A 22874-nucleotide genomic window follows, 5' to 3' on the forward strand; every position below is an offset into this window, starting at 1 on the left:
AATAATAAATTAAAGATCACGTCAAAGCTTATACATACTCACAGAAGATTAATACATGTATTCTCTAAATAACTGAATGAAAACACAATAAAACAATGGGAAATCCTTCGTTTAACAAAAATTTGAATTTTTGAGCTACAACTGTCTGCAAACAATAATCGAGCGATGTGATTGCTTTTCCCACAAAAGTTTTGTAAAATGTAATTTAATCTTTTTGGCTTGCCCAAATGAGACCATCTTCTATCCACTGACTCATTGATGCAATATCCGTGAATACTGCTGGATACAATGGATTGCCACACTCCTTCTCCCAGGCAACGATTCCTACAAGGACTCCTTGGACCACGAAGGGTCCACCTCCGTCGGATCCACAAGTAGTAATGAGCGGATTGACCCTCGCGCACAACATTTTCTTGGTGATAGGATAATCGTCTATGTACATTTGGGCGCATTGTCCATTGTCTACCACGGTTAGGTTTGCTATCTGAAGATCTTCCACTTGTTCATTGACTCCCTAGAATACAAAATATATATGTTTATTAACTCTTAAACCCTACCTGGGGTACTGCAGTACCCCCCTGGTGTTTAAAATATCAACAATTTTAACAATATCGCACTGTTGCAAAAATCGCTCTAGCTAATCTACTCTCGATAATTGGCGCGTAAGTACGTCAGAAAGCCATGACCGCCCGGCAAGTGCAGTCGCGTCCACAGGTGTTCCGGGGTACCCCAGTACCCCGTGGTAGGAATAGTGTTAGTTCTTCCTTCCAGTTATACTTGAATTACTGAAGTTGTTTTTCGACATCTCTCTGGTAATTTTACACATTATTTATGATTTACTTTATTTTGTGATAATGGTTAGGTAACAGTGTTGATAGGGAGGGCCTGCGCCCAATAACGAGACATTCATGGACTAATAATGTGTTATGAATGTAATGACAGTGTATGCAGTGTAATGAGATATGACAATTAACAATTGGTTCACGTCTATACCCACAGCCAAGAAATTATTGGAAAAAGGGATAACATTAGTTGGAACTGTAATGAAAAATAAACGAGAAATTCCTCCGGTTTTCTTGGACACTAAAAATCGAGAGAGATGCACATCAATGTTTGCCTATGACGGACCTCTCACACTTTTGTCGTATTGTCCTCTGAAGTCAGCTAAAAAGAAAATTGTAATTATGCTGTCCACCATGCATGACAGCCCTGACAAGGATAATGAAGTGTACCTTCCAGAAATAATACATTTCTATAGTAAAACCAAATGCGGAGTGGATGTGCTCAACCATCTTTGTAAGAAGTACTCGACGTCCAGGAAGACCAAAAGGTGGCCCATGTGTCTCTTCTACGGGTTGCTAAATGCTGTTGATGTCAACTCTTGGGTCTTATTTAAACTGTCAACTAACATTGATAAAGAGAAAATCACCAAGCGGCGTGAATTTCTAAGAGTTTGTCAATGGCACTTATAAAGCCTCATATGAGAGCAAAATTACAATAGGAAAGTTTACCCCGGGATATCAGAGAAACTATACGTGCAGTCTTGAATATTTATATTGAAGATCATAGGCCGGTCCCTGATAATCCCAAACCTGGTCGCTGCTGCTTTTGTCCGCGAACATAGGACATAAAATCTTGATCTGTCTGTAACACTTGCCGCAGCCATATTTGTGCTGACCATTTTTACAAAATCAGTCCTTCTGGAAAAGGCAAATATGTCTATTAGTTTTTATTAATAAATTTTATTGTCTTTTCATATTACTTTGTCATAATAAAAATAATAATTAAAGAAATATCAAAAACTTCTATTTTATTAATCTTTTTTGCGCGGGGTACTTCAGTACCCCGTGGTAGGAATAATTACATTCCCAGAGTGGTAGGGTTTAAGAGTTAATATCCATAGGTTTACATGTAGGTACTTCATCGCTTATCATCGTTTTATCGCTTTAATACAATTGACAATGACATTCAAATTCAAAGCAGATCATGCGTAGAAGAAAACTATTTAACGGAGAACAAAAAAAAACGGGCGTATCTACTCGCACCGGGCTCAATAAAATACTCAATAAATACTGGACTTACCGAGCCCCATCCAGAGACCAATCCTCTGATTCCAGCTGCCGTAACAACTCCTGACTGTGCGAGAGGAATAGGTGCAACGGTGACTCCATCGAATATGATCTCTGATGTCAAGGGTAGTAGAGCAATATCATTATCATAATTTGGACCTCCTATATAGTTATCGTGGAGATACAGCGATTTTACTTTCAAAAGTTGACCCCCTTCGCTCCAACGATCGGAACCAACTCGAACTTTGTACATATTTGCAGTTCTGTAAAAAAAAAAAATCAGAATTTTTTTAAGATTACCTATTTTTATATTTTTTATATGAATACCGCACAAGAGTCCTAACTGCTCCCAACCGTCTGTAGCCAGTGAGACTATGGCATCCCCTATTGGGGTATGTTGTGAGGCTAAAGGTTGTGGGGAGGGGAAGGAGATGGGGAAGAGGAATGTGGGAATTACCTGGCTATTTATCAGCAGAATTTTTTTATTTAATTCACAATTGTTGTAGTAATCGATTAAAACGGCTAAATGCCGTGGTAAGCATAGAAAGAACAATTTACCCTAATTAAGTGCCTTTCATATACACAAATTTGAAAGGAAACAATTGTTTCATTAAATCCGATAGCCCAGCGCTCCATCTCACTTACACTCACTTGACATCGTATATCCCATTTGAATTTCGTAAACACAGTTTTACATTGAAAATTTAAGGCTCGATTAGGAAAATATTTCGATCACAAAACACGCACACAAGGAACTTCTTATGTTATTTTTTATTCTATGGTAGTAAGTGTTATCATGAATTTGGCCGTGTTAATTGGTATTTGGTGTGTTAGTCGGCATTTGGAGTGTTTTATACAAGGAGAAAAATGACTGATATTGAATGTTGGTAATTTATTAAGAATTACTTCAAATTATATGTCAACCGATTAAAAACGAGATTCCAGGCCCTTAACGAACGAAATGATAGGCTTCCTAGTAAACTTTTAATAAAAAACAAATGTATTATCACCATTTCGGAAAACGTGTTACTAATATTTTCGCATTTCGTCAGGGTATATTATCACGGCAAATGCAGTTGCATGAACACATGTCCCGATATACTAGGAAATTATTAAAACTTACTACGGCCTGCAATCCTGTTTTTAACCGGATTACCAATAATTTGAAGAGAATTTTAAAAATTCAAATCGGTTACTATAATGCGATATTGGTTAATTTATAAAATCCATTAAAATATTTTTCTTACGGTTTGGTTATGGCTTTCAATTATTCTACTCGAGCTTATTATTGTCATACTGGCTACAACTAGACCGAAAACAAATTCATTACTGATACAACAACCACTTGGCCCACCTTTGGGTGGAAATGTAGTTCAGTTTTCTGAATCTGTATTTGTTTAAAATATTATAATTATTTTAAACAAATACAGATCCTGTATTTGTTTAATATATTATAATTATTAATTTATAAATTTGTTTCAAATAATTATAATATTTTAAACAAATACAGATTCTGTATTTGTGTAAAATATTATAATTATTAATTTGAGAAAAGTCAGAATATTTTTCAATCAAGTCACTCATCCCCCGAATCGGTTTTAATTTAAGTAAAAGAATAATAATAAAGACTTACGATTGACGGAGAATGCAGTGAGCCGCTGTGGCCACTACTGTTTCGGAAATGATGACTGCCCCACAGTGGAAGTGATCCTCGTCAAACGTCATCAGAGCAGCTTGGTATGGAGCATCATTTAGTGACATCTCACCTCCCAGCAGTCGTGCTGGGGATATGACAGCAGAGACTGAAACAGAAATTATAATTGGCTTTATTGATTGAATATCTTTGTGCCTCCTGTAAAATTAGGCAACGATACTTAAGAAATGATAAAATATAAATGTTGATAAATAAATAAATATCTAGTTTATTGTCAAGTATTTCAATTTGGTTTGCAAGGCGAGAAAATACTTTTAACCTGAACTTAAAATACATTTAAAGGATATAATACAAAATTAAGATTTTTTTGCATTAGCTCATCACAAGAGGCCCTGATGAAAAATTTCCCCCAAGGCGTATGTCATTTTTGTGGATGCAATGTGGAGGGTCTTTTTAGGTTAAGGATGTTCTGCTAAGAAAAATATAAGAAGGGTGGGTAGAGATCTGGGGGTCAATGTGTTCAGTCGTGACCGACGTACATTAGCTCTTAGGAGGCACTGAGGAAAATAATTTCCTTCAGGCCCTATGTCATCTTTGGGGATGATCTTTTGAAGGTATTTAGAAGGAGAGAAAGTTTTGGGAAAAAAGGAGATGACGCTCATTTGAATTTATCCCTCCCACTGCGGTACAAGGTGACGGGTCGAGAGAGTCCGGCTGAAGAAAATAAACGGTCCCTCTCAACCAGTCTCTCCAGATCCGACACACCACGTGATATGTGAGCAAACGCATCCGCTTCCAATAGCTAGATTAACCTCACCCCATGAATTCGGGAACCCCCCGCTATGTCGCCAAACGTAGCCACTTAGGATGACCACTGGCAGTGAGCACTTGGGGTGACTTGTGGCAGGGGTGATGGTTATCCAATAAATGGTTCCCTGGGTGGCGGTACCCATACCCGCCTCCGAAATTGAATTGAAATCGAAATTGAAGTTGCCAACACAATTATTAAAAAAAATAATGAAGCGAAAAACTTCAAAGCCTTAATAAAAATTGGATAGGATAAACACATCGATTTTGAGGACTCTTGACTATGATTTTGGGGACTTCTCTTTTTTTATTCTGAGATTTGAGATGGTTTTGAGCATCGCCCTGAATTCTAACGGATTACCTAAGTGTTTTGTTCACCTCGTGTATCTTACTTCCTTCACTTTCTGTTAACTGTATTGTATTGTAAATTGGTTTATTATTTGCAGGGAGTCCGAGAGTAAGAATTAAAAAAAAAAATCGAAATTCCAACCTTTTTTTTCATTACTAAAATATTTTTCTAAAAATATTTATTTTCCCATACAAACTAAAAAAAAATAAACTTAAAACTTTGGAATTTTCAAGAAAGTTATTCATCTTGAATCCCCCCCAAAGTTAGTCCACTTTACCCCCGGACACCCTGTATAAAATAAAAAATATTGTTTTTTCATTGTAAATAAAATATATTGCACAAGTTTATAAAATGCAATTTCACTGACCATTAGAGAGAACAAAAATTATTTTAAATATAAATTAGACATCAAGTCTTGAGTCATCAGCCAACAAATCAAACGTCAACGAATTAAAACCTGTTTATAATAATGTTTTTCAAATTGAACGATGCTGATTGTTTTTTTGGGACAGGCACAGCACATTCCCAATGTAATTTCATAAATACAGTTTAAAAAAAATCACAATATAAAACTACAGCATGAGCAATACGTGATCAGAATTGAAAAATTCTGGCAATTGTAACTTCGTGAGAATTAAAGAAAATTACGTTTAATGGTAGAAATACGCCATTGACATATGTGAATCATTGATTAAACGGTTCCATGATAACTCACACAGTGAAAATTCAACACACTTTTTAAAAGTGATATAAAGTCATTAGAAACGATGAATTTTTTTTTAACCTAATTTAACCTAACCTAACCTAACCTACATAAAAAAAGTTTTTGTTTCATCACTTTCCATGACTTTAAAAATGTGATGAATTATTATTGTGATGATTTATCCGGTTACCGATTAAACATACCATGATTAAAATCAATTATCTCCCGAACTCAAAATCATGAAGGTTTATTGAGGAAAAGTAATAATGTTTTTCACCTGCTGCCACAGTAAAGAGAACACCAACAAAAAGTAAACGCACCATTACGACTAAAAATCAAGAATGACAATGATTTTGATAATCCCACCTATTATAGATGTTGGATTATCAAGTTTTGTTAATCTAAATCCGTTTCCAAAATAATTATCATTAATTTAAGATATGCTAGATAATATTACCAATATTATACGGAAACAATTCGTCTCCGAAACTATCTTATCAAAAGCACTGCAATTAAATATTAACTTATGCATTGTAATATTTAATTATTGAAAGTAATATTAAAAACTTTCTTTGAAAATAGAAAAAGACACTGAAAAGATAACGAAACCCAGGTCTTCTAGTATTATCAGGACTAACGCTTTACCAATTGAGCTACTGAATCCTCAGTTGCTGAAAGGTAGGAACAAAACTTGAGATCGGTAGAACCTGAAAGGTATATACCAACGTCCTTCGTACCATTTTTTGGCTTATATCGCTATATGGTTCTGGCTTTGGGTGATCAAGTATTATCGTAAATCGTATACGATTCAACAATGCCTTTTGTTGTACTATAGATGGGTATACTATATAATATCAGAGAGTTTTTTGACCATGTGCTAAGATTTTATTTTATTCATCATTCAGTACAGAAACATATTTGACAAATAATATGCTTTAGCTGTCCAATTAAGAAGAATTTTCCGTTTTAGTGAAGTCCAATTTAAAATGTGAATACGAATATTATATATTTTTTAATATTTAATATATGTGTAACAAAATGGGTTACATTGATGAAGTGCTAACAATATTTAATATATGTATTACAAATATGACAATATGGGTTGCATTGATGAAGTTCTAATAGTATTTAATATATGTATAACAATATTGGTTATAATAATAATAATAATAATAATAATAATATCTTTATTTAGGAAAGTTTACACATTACAACTATACATACATATTATGGTGTACATTAATTTGTAAGTTTTATATTTAAGGTTATAAATTTAACAAAAATTAAGAACTTTTAATACAAACATAATATTTTGAAGGTAAATAGAAAATAAAAGCACAGTTGTGGTTTCTCAAATACCGCCTCACTAGGCTAGCCTGTGTTGAGGCAGAATTATTTGTGTTAGTTCCTAATACCATTGAACATACCTATACTTGTATTAAGAAGTATTCGCTCAATAATGTGGTGGTAATGTGGTGACTTCAATAGCTGCAAATTTGGGTGAATGCACCGGTAAAGGCCCTATTCTTATTTTTAATCCAAATTTTTACATTATCTTTGAAATTTTTTTGTGAATCACATTGTTTTATGCTGTCTGGAAGAATGTTGTAGAGTCTTGTCGCAAAGTATTTAAAATTTCGTTGACCAAACGTAGTATGTGTTTTCGGAATTTGTAATAAGATTTTGTTATTGCTTCGAGTACATCGTGTATTTGAACTTTTTATGTAGTAATTATTTATATTTGAGTATAGATGAGTTAGGATAGTTTTTGCATATAGCTGCCGAACATCGAATACATTCATAATATTAAAAATTAGATTCGAGTCTGTAATTATAGGTAGCCTTAGAATTATTTTTAAAATTGTTTTCTGAGCCTTTATGATTGGGTCTAGTGCAGATGAAGTGCCGCCTCCCCATGCTATGATACCATACTCGATAATAGATTGGCAGACTGCAAAATAAATCATTTTCAGGTCTTGAAAGCCGAGAAAGTTTCGTATGATTCTAAAAAAGTGCATGGTTTTTCTAATTTTGTTTGCAATTATTTGGGTATGAAGGTTCCATTTGAGATATGGATCAATGGTGAGGCCGAGGTACTTCATCTGAGTAGAGCGCTCAATGTAGGGGCACTGACAACATTCATCGGAATTCAAACACGAGTGTATTCTGATGGAGGCATCATCAGGAGGTTGACCAGTAATATTAATACTAGGTGTGACATATTTAGTTTTCTCTGTGTTCAGTGTGAGCGTGTTTATATCCAACCATTTTTTTACCATGCTTATGTCCGTTTCAGCTTTTTTGTAGACAGCTAGCCAAGTGTCAGCTTCAAACAGTAAGACGGTGTCATCGGCAAAACTAACGATTTTCCCCTGAATATTAATGTTGCATAAGTCGTTAATATACAACAGGAACAAAGACGGACCTAATATACTACCTTGTGGTATACCGTAGTTAGATGAACAAGTGTTGCTAAGTATGTTATTTATTTTAACTTGTTGTTTGCGCTCATTAAGGTAACTTTTAAAAAAGTTAAGTTCGTTTCCCGTAATATCGATTTGTTCAAGTTTGTTTATTAATTTACTGTGTGATATTGTATCAAAGGCTTTGGAAAGATCTAAGAAGATTGAAATACATTTTTTCCTTTTATCAAGGTGTTTTACAATGAAATCTGTGACAGCGGCAATAGCGTCCGAGGTGCTCTTGTTTTCTTGAAACCCGTATTGATTTTCTGAGATCAGTTTATGGCTCACGAGGAATCTTACCAGCTGTGAGTTGATGACTTTTTCAAATACTTTTGATAGGCTTGTTAGTAGGGTTATTGGTCGGTAATTATTTATATCAGTCTTGTTTCCTGTTTTATGTATTGGAATAACGATACCTTGTTTAAGATTTGAGGGGAAGTGGCCCTGAGTGATACTAAGGTTTATTAAATGTTCTAGGGGCAATGCAATTTCCGTAGACAGCGTTTTCAAGATCTTGGTTGTTATGCCATCAACCCCGGCTGAAGAAGTGATTTTTAGGGAATTGATAATTTTTAGAATCTCTTCTTCTGACACCGTTTGGAAATTGAGTCTTCTGTTGGAGTATTGAAGTCCTCTTTCAGTAGGATGAACATTCCCATAATTTGGTAGACGAGAAGCAAGATTTGAACCAATATTAATAAAGAAATTATTGATGTAATCCGCAACGACCTTAGGATTTTTTGATGTGTCAATAATTTTTCCATCAATGCAGAGTTTTTGTATGTCCTGTTTGTCTTTGGCATTTTGAGTATTTGTGGCTTCTCTTAGAATTTGCCATACTTTTTTGGGATCGTTATTGCTTCCTTTGATTTTGTCTCCATAGTAGATTTCTTTTGCCTTTCTAATGACTTCCCCGCACGTATTTCTGTATCTTTTATAGATGTTTAATGAGATTACGTCGTAAGGATTGTCTTTCACTTTTTTGTGTAGTGCATTTCTTCTGCGAATGCAGTTGATGATTGAATGACTTATCCATGATTTCAAGGGTTTAATTTTGTTTGGAATTTTTTTTGACAAAGTTGTGGTATTATTACTTAATTCATTTTTCAAAAAGTCAACAAAATATCTCCATGCATCATCTGAGTTTTTTATTTGGAAAAGCTCTTGCCAAGATTTATTTTTAATTGAGGTTTTTAAATTTTCAAAGTTAATATTATTGTATTTAAGAGACTGATCTCGTCTATTTTGTGTGGTGTCGGATTGCAAAGTGAAGATTGTTGTGTAATGATCTGTAATTGTTGATTTGTAAACGATGCTTTTGTTTTGTTTATTAGTTTTGACCATTATGTGATCAATACATGAACTTGATTCATTGACTATTCTTGTTGGTGTATTGATGGTACTAATTAATCCATGGAATTCTAACATGTTCAGGTAGTCGTGACATTGGTGATGTGGATTATTTGGGAGTATGTTGATATTTAAATCTCCCATAATTATCAAATTTTTAGTATGGGAAAGATTGGATAATATGCTATTAAGACTGTTTAGAAATGGTGTGATATTACGATTCGAAGGAGAGCGGTAAATTGCTAGAATGCAAGTGTCATTATTGTATGTTATTTGCAAACAGTTCGCGCCAATAATGTCTATTTCCGTTACAATGGGGTTAAGATCATTTTTTGTGTATACGACGACTCCATCGTTCTGGCTATCATGTTTTGTCGAATTGAAGGAAGAGTAGTGATTTATTAATTTTGGAGTATAAATGTTTGACAACCAACATTCCGTGAGAATAATTATATCGAAGTCTATATTAAGGTGGTTAAGCTGTATCTGGAGTTCATAAAAGTTTTTATTAATTGACCTAATATTTTGGTGCATAATTGTAGTGTTTTTTACCTCTGCTATAAGGTATTTGCAAATTTTGGCATCTGAAGTAGTAAAAGGGTTGATTTGATCACCATGTTCTGCATGTACGCGATTAAAGTTAATAGCCATTATAAAATTAATAATAAACAAAAAAAAATTGTTTAGTTCCCTTGAATGAGAGCTCCACTAATCCGTGGCCATCACTGGGGGTTTCAACCTTTTATTCCTAGTGCAGGAGTTAATTATTGTTACAGTGCGAAAATAAGCATAAAAGATATGACTCACCAATATTGGGGGAAACGACCCAGTGAATGACCGGTAAAAGTTGGACTCTCAATCAAAGAAATTAATCAATTTTTTTAAGATCATCCGAATGTTTGATGTAGTGTATTTGCCTATCGCCGTCATTTTTCCTAATCATTATTTTACAGTCTTTGTACCAGACATATTTGAAGCCCATTTCTTTTGCCTTTGTTTTAGACCTCCACAGAAGATCTTTGAAATAGGGACCAAGGATTTCACCAACAAAAATCTTCTGGAATCCGTTTCCTTGTGTTGTAATTGTATTAAGTTGCCTTTTGTTCAGTAGAATTTGTCGTCTTTTTTGGGGGTTAGTAAATCTGACGTGGAGTTTTGGGGGGACTCCAGGTCGTCGGTCCGGAATTTTCTTGATGTCGAGGATGTCATCGCTTTTTAATTCGATTCCTGAGACTGCGGCCACCCGTTTAATAATTTCTGCAGGCTGCTCACCCTCTTTTACTTCGATCCCAGTAAATTCAAGGGTGTCTTCATGAGTTACTTGCTCCACTTCTGCCAGTCTGACTTCCAGGCTCTTTATTATTCTGTCTTTTTCCGTTAGCTCCTTTCTCATTAATTCAACTTCCGAAACCAGTTTGATAATGGTCTCCATCTTAAGATGAATGTCATCGTACTGACGGCTGATGAAGTCCCTTGTGTTTCTGGTTTCTTGATTTTCGTCATCTATTTTCTTTATTATTGCTTGTTTAAATACTTCCAATTTTTTTTCCATTTTTATCTCCATTTTCTCCAGGAGATTATCGAAGTTTAAAACGTAGGGCTCAGATGAAAGGTTAGCAGCTGTCGATTGTCCTTTGCTTCTCAGATTTTTTTCTGAATTTGCCATTTTGGTTGACACTGTGGGTCAAACACTGCCTCTATTACCCTTTTGGTTGACTTGCGATGTACTGATAATTTTTCGATTTTAAACTATTGATAATTATTTATTCTCTGGTCAATCACTGACAAATCAAACACTGAATTAGTAAAACTAACAATTCTCATCAGATTTGACACATCCACGGGGAAATTTACTCGCTGTACCAGATTGTTAACTATTTATTTCGGGAGCAGATCAAAACACAGCTGTCACTCGATTATAGGTATTGTTGTATGACATTGATGAAGTGCTAATAATATTGAATTTATGTATAAAAATATAGGGGCATTCATGAAATGCTAACAATATTGAATATACGTATAAAACAATATGGGTTGCATTGATGATGTGCTAAAAATGTTGACTTTTCCTTAGAAGAAGAATAACTAACTAACTAACTAACTAACCATCACGCCGTTTCCCCGCAGGGGTAGGCAGAGAGGACGGACCGCCAAACAACTCGGTCTTGGCACACACTTCTTGCCTCATTCACATTCATACATCGTCTCATACATACTCTTCTATTATTCTGACTCTTGACATGGCCCGACTCTAGTATCTGATTCACTTGATCGTGCCATGTCTTCCTCGGGCGTCCCCGACTTCTGCTACCATTCGAATTTGCATCATATATCCTCCTTACACTCCTATCTTCGCTCATTCGCTCTACATGCCCAAACCATCTAAGCGTCCCTTTCTTAATCTTACTCATTACGCTTACATCAGCCTTGCACTCTTTGCAGATCTCCACATTCCTCACACGATCAAACATGGTTTTACCACACATACGCCTCAGGGATCTCATTTCAACAGCATTCAATCTACTTTCATCCTTTCTTTGCCAGTTCCATGCCTCACTTCCATACATCAAGGTAGGTACCAGCACTCCGTTGTGGACTGCTAACTTCGCTTCTTTGGACAGTTTTTTGTTAGCGCCAACGGCGTTCAGTCCTCCATTAACGGAATTACCTGCATTTACCCTTCTTTCAATATCTCTGTCAGCCTTCCCATCTCTCGTAAACATACTTCCTAAATACACAAACTCATCCACCTGCTCCAAGTATTCCTCATTCACAATTATATTGCACACTGTTTTCGTACTCTCTCTTTCAAACACCATTACTTTAGACTTACTTACATTCATCATTAACTCATTCTTCATGCATACTTCGTTCATCCTAGACACGAGAGACTGTAGATCTTCTATACTATTAGCAATCAGCACCGCATCATCAGCATACAACAGGCAACATACTTTCAAATTATTCAAATTCGCGCCCAATCCCACCTCTTTCAATTCTTGCATACAATTATCCATGTATAGATTGAATAACCACGGTGACATTACGCAGCCTTGTTTAACACCTTTTGTGATATCAAACCACCCCGTAAAACCACCGTTTACCCTAACACATGCAACGCTTCCCTCATACAGAGACGCGATTGCCTGAGTCAGATATGTATTCACTCCATACTTGGACAACACCTTCCATAGCTTTTTCCTGTCGACTCGGTCGTATGCTTTTTGTAGATCTACAAAGGCACAGAAAAGTTTCTGGTTTTTTGCCAGAAACTTCTCAGTGAGCATACGCAATGAGAAGATCTGGTCCATGCACCCCCTTCCACTCATAAAAGCACCTTGCACATCCCATATTTTATCTTTTGTTTCCTTTCTTACTCTTTCAATCAAAATTCTACCATACAGCTTGCCAACTGAACTTAGCAGGCTAATAGCCCTATGATTCCCACATTCCATACGTGACCCTTTACCTTTGTATAATGGCATTATCACAGCCCTTCTCCAGTCTAAAGGCGTATAACCTTCCTTTAAACATTGGTTAAAAAGATTGCACAACCATGTGAGAATTATACGGCTACCTCCTTTAAAATATTCAGCAGCAATATTGTCAAACCCGACAGCCTTACCATTCTTCATACATTTAATCGAACTTTCTATCTCATCCATGCTAATTTCGGTAACATTCACTCCATCGTCATTCATATCTGATTCACCGCTGGAATCACTGTCACTCACTTCGCTTTCGAAGACTTCCTCGAAATAATTCATCCATCTCTCTTTTATTTTTTCCTCATTCGTCAACATTCTCCATCTTTTGATTTTATCACTTTCATGCTTCTGTTTTCTGGGCCACTCCGGGACCTTTTGACCTCTTTCCAAAACAACTTAATGTTTTCTTGGAAATGGTTTGTCATTTTCATTCCTTCTTCCTCTTCCAGGCGTTTCTTTCGTTCTTTCACTCCAACTCTTACTTTTTTCTTACATTCTTTATATACTTCTTTCGCTCGATACTTCTCTTCGCTGGAAGCACTGCCAGCCGCAATCACACATAACCATGCTTTCTTCTTCTCTGAGACCAGTGCTTTAATCTCATCATCCCACCTTTCTTCCTACCTTGCGTACTTATTCCACAAACCTCCCTAGCAGATTCACAAAGACACACTTTTATGTGGTTCCATGTTTCGTCTATGCTTAGACCATCCATTTCCTTCGCATTCAATCTTATCTCTGCACAATTCATATACTTACTTCTCACATTATCATTTTGTAGTTTTTCTATTTTGACTCTTGTTGGAGTTAGTACCGTTTTCACTTTAGAGCGCCAACCGCGAAAGAGGTTTACTCTTGACACTACAAGAAAGTGGTCAGTTTCGACCTCAGCCCCTCTGAAAACTCTTGTGTCCTCGGTAACAGCTCTCAACCTAGAGTCAATTACTACAAAATCAATAATTGACCTCTCATTTCCTCTTTCCCACGTATATTGGTGGATACCTTTATGATCGAATAAAGTATTCGACAAAAACAGGTTCCACTCTAAACATACTTCAAGTATTCTGTTCCCGTTGTCATTCGTTCTTTTATCCCCAAACATACCTAAGACCGAATCAAATCCGTCACGTCTAATTCCCACCCACCCATTTAAATCGCCTGCCATTATAATCCTTTCGTTCATATTTTTTAGTCTCATTACATCATTCACACCAGTCCAAAAATCATCTTTCACTTCATCGCTTTCAGAATTGACAGGGGCGTAGCAAATAACAAGAAACACCCTTGTCAAACCGATTTTAAATCTGATCCACATTATTCTCGGACTTACACATTCATACTGCAACATACATTCAATCATTCTGGGAGACAGTAGCGCTGCAACACCTTGACAAGCCCTCTCCGTATCTGGTCTCCCAGACCAAATGACGAGCCTATCATTATGCTGCATTGTACCGCTACCCTTTTTCATACTCTCTGTTATACACAGTACGTCCAAACATTTGCTCACCATTGTATCACATAGTTCGTTCATCTTTCTTTCCATTCCTCCTCTAATGTTCCATGTACCAATTCGACATTGATCACGTTCCGTCCTCCTCTTTGCGCCACCGAAGGGTTGGCGATGTGATGGATAGCGAACCTCATCGACATCTTTGTCGGCCATTCCCTTCCAAGTACTACATAAACATCTTACTTATACAACTTAACATATCGTTACACACATAAAAAAAATACATATTTATACGCTTAATATAACGGCAAATAAAATAAAATAGGAAAGTAGATTAATCTCACTTAACAAATTTTCGTTTAAACACTGAACTAAAATTATTGATAAGGTAAAAAAACACATTTTATTTGACAAATGTATTATAAACACTATTTTCACCTCAGTTTCATGCCGTTTCGTATAAAAAAATAGTAATAAAAAAGTCACAAATTTATCTCAAATTGCTGATGGAATTTTGGTTTCAATGAGGTGTACATTTTAATTCTTCTGTGGTTACTTATAGATTTGAATAGAGAACGTAATGTTTTTTTGCCGTTTGATCATAATTCTCACGGCAAAAGTAAGGGAGACAACGATTTCAGTGATATCATCATGAATATCATGAATTATGCGCACACAATAGATTAACACATATTCACAATCGAAATCATGTGTAGGTATCCTATAACTTATTTATATATCAATCCAAAAATCAGATAACAAGCTCGATGGACATACAACAAAAATATTTTTTACACCGTAAAGATTACACTATTTTGGAATGCGCTATGCATCTCTTATGTACATTTTTTAATTAAAGATTAGTGGTTAGATAATTCATAATCATTTCCACCAATTCAAATTACTAATCGTAAATAAAAGATATATTTATTGCTCATTATTACTTGATAATTGATTTATAGTACATTACTACCTTCCTTTTTATCATTTCAAAATGCTAGGACTCAATTTTCCTGATTACTTAATTTCCGGTACATTTTGTAGGAATGACATTGAACGAATGAAATTCTGTTTCTGTAAACAAGTATTTTTCAAGATTTAATAAATATCACCTTCTTTATAGATAAATCTCCTATCAATACCATTTTTGGTACGATTATAGATATGATCTTCAAATTGACAGTCCTCAATTGTAAGCAATTTTTCTTTTTTTTCTCGGCACGTTCAACCGATGGCAAAATAACTAGAAGAGGGATAACCATAAACAATTATGAAAAGTGAAGAGTAATTTTTTTCATGTGAAACCGCACAATGCTCTTAACTGTCTGAAGCCAGTAAGACTATGACATCCCCAATTAGGGTATGTTATGAGACTGAAGGTAGCGGTGAGGGAAATGAGATGGGGGAGAGGCAGGTTGGAAAACACCTGGCTATTCAGATCTGGTCACCAAGCACGGCCAAATTAATTATATATATTTTGTGTGCACACTTTTTTAAGCATGTGTTGGAGCGTTTAAATAGCCCCAACAAAGGCGGGCTTTATACCCAAGAATTTATAACAACTGGCAAATTATTCTCACCTATTAGACTATGGTCAAGAATTGCCTAAACGTATGATAAAAACGTGCACTAACCTGTTGTAGATCTCTTCCTGCAATATTAAGGCTTTGTCTGGCCCATGCAATATGCGCAGCAGATTATTCTCTTATCAGGTGGCACGTTAATCAATTTGTTATATGTTGGTGAGGAGAAGAAAATTATTCAATCTTGGAGATGCCAAATTTCCAAACACAGTAGTAGGAGACAATAGATCACCGGTAAGTATTTACCGGTACGGTACTTAACGGTACGGTATAACAGGAGCTATACATTTTATGAAAAATGCGTAGCTCATGCTTTTGCTTCTTTTAAGTGAACGTCCTGAATTCACCCTTTTAACAGCCTTGCCATTTCTAGCGATTCGCATCAAACTTATCCACTTGCTCCAAGGATCATCAGGACGAAAATAAAATGATGAATTTTTTATTGAATTGCACCTTTTCGTATAATATTACTTCGGCAAAAGTTGTTAGCAAAATATTAGGCATGTAGAGTTTTAGACATTCAGTCACTCGCAGTCAACATAAAAGGACACAGTTTTAATTGTACAAAATTGTTCGTACAGAACCTTACAGGAGCATTTAAAGATATTAAAAATATACATTTACCGTGAAAATTTGTGGGTCAACAAATTAAACAAAGAGACCTTGTAACCCAGATTGATAAATAATAAGTAAACAGAATAGATAAGACACGCTGATATCTGTTAATACTTTGGGTACAGCATAATCCAATTTGATGTAATGATGGTTTAACCTATCAACACACGCATTGGGTATTTATTATTTTTCACCGAAGTATTTACATCATCTTTAACTTGGAACTATCATTGCTGCTGATATATTGACGTAAATAAAAATTAGTTGCAGATTTGCTGCGAACATTTACAGATTAGTGATCAATTTTTCTTTTTTATACCCAAATCGTAGGAAATTCTAGTGAGATTTTCTAAACAAACAAATGTGTAGTTAACTGTCATTATAATAAAATTAAATTTATTAAACAGTTAATTATAATAAAATTAAAAAGATAATTCTGTATGTTCTCATATAGTCGTGAAAAAATATAATTGCTGATTGAGGTACTAGTACATACCTATTGAATTATTTGGCGGGTTGGAAATAAGCCGACATAGCTCAGTGGTTCAGAGCACCTGACCGGAAATCAGAAAGTACGGGTTCAATTCCCGTTGGCGGTATTTATTTTTACTCAGGAAATATTTTCAATTTGTATTGATATTTCAGGGGACTAATTATTTGTTATTCTCATGTAATAAATATTACGTAAAAGGTTATTCCTTACATATTTTGCAGCAATATTCAAGTATTTGTATAGGCAGTGTAACCCACAACATGGAGAGCTGAAATTCAATGAATGCGTATCAAAAATGAAATGAAATATAATATGTACCTATTGTACAACAACTTTTGTCGTATTAGTTTTGACTTTAAAGCAAAAAAAAACACATAAGCTATGAAATGTGTTAGGTAATTAATGTAATAATATTACAACATTTGCTGTCCTGCGGACACTATCAAGAATACCACTGCAAGGCAAACCATGATTGACTGAGCGTAACGAAAATAAAAAAAAAAAAAAATATATATTTCTCAGCACATGAGCAAATATTCTGGGGGAAATTCTTATGGTAGATCATAAATATACTGCTTTTATAAAATTATTATTACCAAAATACAGGGTAGATACAGTATATATTATTTTTAAATACAACTATTTGAATATCACGTTTTAAAATGAATGCAAATCTTAGAAGCGGAAACTAACCCACTTCCCGATATCCGATCTGGCTGGAACTCGGCAGATTGACTCGTTGTCGATGACAATACATTCAGTGTTAGTGGAAATCAGGTAAATACACGCGGATATACATGCATTTCTCTGAAATAGGATGACATACAGTAGTTAGTAAACGAAATAAATGTCGGTTCTAACCACTCGGGATTTAGCTCAGTTGGAAAGGAAGGTTCATTCCTCAGTCAAACCAAAAAATCTGATGTCGGGTAGTATGTTAATTTCCACTTTTATCCAATCTTACCGCCAGTTCTTCACTAGTTGAACATCCTGCATTCACTTCTCCATTAAAGTCCATATATCGATCAAACAAACAACTTCAAGACAAAATAAGACGTTATAAAGTTTCATAAAGTCTTTATTAAAATGCTTTTAATTTAAATAGTTCTACGATAGATCAACGTAATATTACATAAGTAGGTTTGTATCACGGCAGGCGAAGACCGTAAAGCATTAGCCAATGACGGCTAGGGTCTTAAGGATCCAGTCGCTCACAGTCGAAACATCAGTGAAGACGGAAGGATATTCAGGATTACCGCACTCTTTCGCCCAGGAAGCTATTCCAACCACAACTTTGTCAACAATCAAAGCACTTCCTTTGTCTCTGCCGCAAGTGGAGTTCTCCTCATCAACAAGTACACACAACATTCTCTCGGTAACTTTGTTATCGTTGTCGGCGAATACCTCCACACATTTTTCATGTTCGGCAACAGTCAGAGATACCTTGCGCAGTTCCTTGTGACCTTCAGTGCCCTGGAAAAAAGAATGTTTAATTCATGTTCAGTATGCAAATAGTTAAGAATCATATAAAAATGCTAAGCCGATTTTTGAGATTTTTATTTCATTTCACAAAAACATAACTAGATGACCGATATCTAGAAATTTACTGGTCTTGTGTAAAGATTGCCAGATTTATGCAAACCAGTCAGAGTAAACAATATGTGTACTGGTAGAGGAAGATGTAAATTGCATGAATATGGACACAAGATCGGAGCAGGAAGAAAATCTGGGGATTGGTAAAAAATTGCGTGGAACCGGAGGGGTGGAGAATATTTGGGATGAGAAGGACTGATAATTCATCATTTATGATTTTCTTTCTCACCGTTTCCCATCCAGCGACCAATCCTACGATGCCTGCGCCGCCTTGTTGAGGTTCTCCAGATTGAGCGAATTGAATAGGTGCCACGGTGACTCCATCGAATACGATAGGAGTTCTCAGTACAACCAAGGCAATATCATAGTCGAAGGAGAATCTCGAGAATCTGTCGTGCATGTAGAGCTGTGCTACGTTGATAAACTGACCTCCTTCGTCATAGAGTGCTGAGCCAACTCTAACATCGCAGTCCTGAGGACTTCTGTGAATGTTTACAATAATACAAAATAAATTAAATGCGCTTAGTAAAAGTATGTTCCAATCTGTACGCTTCGAATAATTTATTTATCTCTAGCTGAATCTGTTATAAGGTATGGAATAAACAGCTTGGGTATTTTCCTGTAAAACTAATATCGACCATGTTCAATCCGTGCAAAATTCATTGGTTAAATTATTAGCTGAAAAAAATTTACACAAAGAAAGGCATAATATTCCATACTTCTATAAGAGTCTCAAATTTCTTTCAGTGAGAGCAATTCAGTGGTACAAAATCATGTTTCAGCAAATAAATAACCCTTTATATATATATATATATATATATATATATATATATATGCAGGCTAGAACATAATCATAATACTCGTTTTAACTTTAACGAAGGACTTATTGTACCTAAGCATACTAATAAATATGGACAAATAAAGTTAAACTAAATGATTCCCAGTTGTATTAATAAGTTACCTGCTGAAATTAAAAACTGTGCCCTAAACAAACAAATGGTGAACTTACTGAAGACTTGGTTTACTGAAAGAATTAATTTGTTTTGTTGATATATTATTCTAAAGACTTTTAAAATTGTTATTTATGTTTTAACTTTCTTATGCTATATTTCTGTAAAATTTTTAAATTTTAATTTTATGTATCTGTAAAAATGTAACTGGAAACTCACCATAATAAGGTTTATAATGTAAAGAATCCGTTAGAAAAACTGTTATCGGGACTTTTTTGCCTTATATTTGTAAAGTGTGTAAAATTAAAATTTAAAAAAAAATGTTTTAATAGTAATATTTAGTAATATTTTAGACGCCAACCGGGTTTCGCATGAAAAAACCACAAGCTTATGTACGACGAAAGCCTTGATATGCTCGGGAACATACGGAAAATTGTATTTTATAGTTTCGTTAAGAAGAGAAAATACCATAAAAAAATAGAAATCTCAAAGACGTAAGTGAAGAAGCCATGTACGAAATTATGCGTTTGATTTTTTCAATTATGTTCCGCAAGTTGTAAAAGACGTGAATCAATAAAAATACCACTTTTTGTCCAAGGCACGATAAAAAGATGACATAGGTTCAGCAATAGCTTAGTAGTTTCTCTCTAAAACCAAACTGGTTAGGACCAGCCATAGGTACTATTAATTTGAATATAGATCATATTTTGTTTTTTAACGATTTTTTCATAGATTTTTGCAATATTAAAGACAAGAAGTTGGTCAATAATTTGTTATTTCATTATGACTGACAGATTTAAAAATAGATATTACAATTATTTCTAAAGGAATCTCTCGGAAAGTGACTAATTGATCGTCTAGTAAAATAAAATATGGTGTTCACCGCTAATCTTATAGTTGGAAAACGTTATATAAAATTTTCAAACCGTTTTTCACAAATATTTAATTGGTAAGGTACTGTTTTTATAAATGTCAAATATAAATAAATTACATCCGTAGGGATCGCTCTAAATTATTGATTACTTAAAATGTGCGCCTCGAGTAAACCCACGTTATTAGAGTGTTGTGTCGCCTTAAATGGTTGCTTAAATACACTATACACCAAATCGTTAAAACTTACGCGGGCTTTGGGAAAGTGGTAACTATTCAATGTAAAATTAAAAGCAAACAGAACATTAGGCAACTAACTTTACATTTAATTTATTAAAATGTTGGGACAACTGTGTCTAATCAATCAATCAAAAATGTCTTTTAAATAAAAAATGCTTCGTCTTTATAATAAGGAATTTAAAAATGAAGAAGATAAAATGTTATGGGAGTGCAGAACTTACATTCTGTTAAGAATACAGTGACCACCAGTCAACACCACCTTTTCACTGAGGATGCTGGCAGTACAGATCAGTGACCCATAGATGAAGAAAGAAGCTTGCGATGGGAACTCCTCAATAGAGGCTTCATCGCCGATTATCTTCGACGAGGGAAGAGCAGAAACTAAAAAGGATTTCATTTTATCATACACTTTGAATAAGGGAAAACACAAAATAAGTTTTTATTAATTTACTGACTACAAGTGGGAAACGTCACATATTTAACTCTATTTTTGTAAATACCCGTTGTTTCAAACGCATCCATTCATATTCCCTCATTCGTTTTTTAAATTGAAACCCCTTGGGTATTTTTGTGCCATTTAGTACAAGGCATATCGATATCAGTATTTTTACGTGCTTTTGGGCACAAACTAAGACAGATTCATCAAAATTATTCTATCTCCTTTTTATCACCGTAAGATATATGATTTAGGCAGTCTTAGAAAGTTGCAAGACCACATTTTGTATTTTCATTTAAAAGTTTACCATGTACACTTTAAAATAATTACAGCATATTTCAAAAGACATCGTTATTTTTATATGTAACGAAATAAAAACCAGTATAATACTCGAAATTTGTGAATTTGACAAAACAATCTTCTATCCGTAAACCCCCTAAAAAAGTCCTCATTTTTTTAATAAATATTAGTAGTAAATTGCTAATCTAAATAGGTTTGTAATACTTAGAACTGTAAGAGACTTTCATCTATAAAAAAGTATTTCATTTTGGGATTCTTTCAAAAACAGCGGATGTATCGGAAAATCAATGTCAAACGGGAATATCTCTAAATAGACCGTGACCTTGAGAGATCATTAATTCAAAGTAACTTACAAAGTGACTACAGAACATCGGAATACCCCTCAGTCATTACGTCCGTAGGCACCCCTGATTTCTGGTTAAATACATTTCATTTAACTGTACATAATGTACATACGTCATCCATACATACGTTCCAATTTACAATGACTCTCAGAAATTAATATAAGCAAACAATAAATATATTCAAGGAATATGATTACGTAGCAAATCCAGAACCCAGGTTCATAAAATGATAGATTGACACCTCGTAAAACGGTAATGATGGTTTAATCCAAGTTGATAAAACGGTTGCCATCGATTCATCTTGTTAAAGTAGTAGGTAGGATCTGTTATTTGTTTAAACACGCGCATTACATAGTATCAATGTTATTTGATTCAGTGAAAACAAATGATGTACAAAAATTAACGCTTTGTAACAGATGATGTTTAAACAACCCACTTTAAGTCTATATAACTACACTAAAACTAACTAGTCTACACTGCAAAATGCATGCAGTGATTAAATAATCAACTATTCGTGTATTAGAATTACATTGCTTTCCATTCACAGTACAAGGATATAAAATAACTGAATTAATTTATTCTTAATGAAAAAAGTAATTATACCTGCTGACACTACCAAGATCACTACTGCTGCTAGACGAAACATGATGATACTAATAATGATCTTCTTGAAGATTTTCTTTTTATACAAAAGCATTTATACAATTAAATATACTTGTAATTAGGACCCGGTTTTGCTATCGTATTTCTAGATTTCAATATCATTCCAGAGCCGCTCATTATGGCAAAACAATTAGAATTATTTAATTTTTTCGTGCTATATTTTCTCACTAGATTCTATAGAAAAATTATACATATCTACAGTAAATTCTTTTTTATTAAACATCTTACAAAAGTTTTGTTAACACCTCACTATGAGAACTTTTGTTGGGGAGTTCGCATGTTTTGCGTTACTGTACCGTCTTAAGTAAAAACACATCATCGTTCTTGAGGTACTTAAGGAGGATACTGTTGTTTCGTCCATGGCGGCAGTAATGCATACATAATATATATAATTTACACATATTATTGAAATAATGTTTTGTAAAATAGTGACGTTGGTGTGTGCCAAG

At 34.6% G+C, this 22874-nt stretch overlaps 2 protein-coding genes across 2 annotated transcripts; both read right to left on the minus strand.

Annotated features, from left to right (window-relative positions):
- Positions 1–156: 156 nt before the first annotated feature.
- On the minus strand, positions 157–10829 carry LOC149422933 (trypsin beta-like). The gene is made up of 4 exons (XM_089632991.1): positions 10670–10829; positions 3703–3871; positions 2083–2332; positions 157–514 (listed from the first exon to the last, which is right to left on the minus strand). The coding sequence occupies exons 1-4, from the start codon at positions 10827–10829 to the stop codon at positions 206–208; spliced, it is 888 nt and encodes a 295-aa protein (XP_089489117.1). The 3' UTR covers positions 157–205.
- A 7257-nt stretch (positions 10830–18086) lies between these two features.
- Positions 18087–22439, minus strand: LOC149422934 (hypodermin-B-like). Its single transcript, XM_089632780.1, has 4 exons — positions 22366–22439; positions 20904–21063; positions 18852–19104; positions 18087–18502 (listed from the first exon to the last, which is right to left on the minus strand). Exons 1-4 carry the CDS (start codon positions 22406–22408, stop codon positions 18203–18205), a joined length of 756 nt encoding a protein of 251 aa, XP_089488906.1. The 5' UTR covers positions 22409–22439; the 3' UTR covers positions 18087–18202.
- Positions 22440–22874: the final 435 nt, after the last annotated feature.

This window comes from Hesperophylax consimilis, chromosome 6 (assembly GCF_061612785.1).
Source record: "Hesperophylax consimilis isolate HC1 chromosome 6, BYU_Hcon_1.0, whole genome shotgun sequence".
Classification (NCBI taxonomy): domain Eukaryota; kingdom Metazoa; phylum Arthropoda; class Insecta; order Trichoptera; family Limnephilidae; genus Hesperophylax; species Hesperophylax consimilis.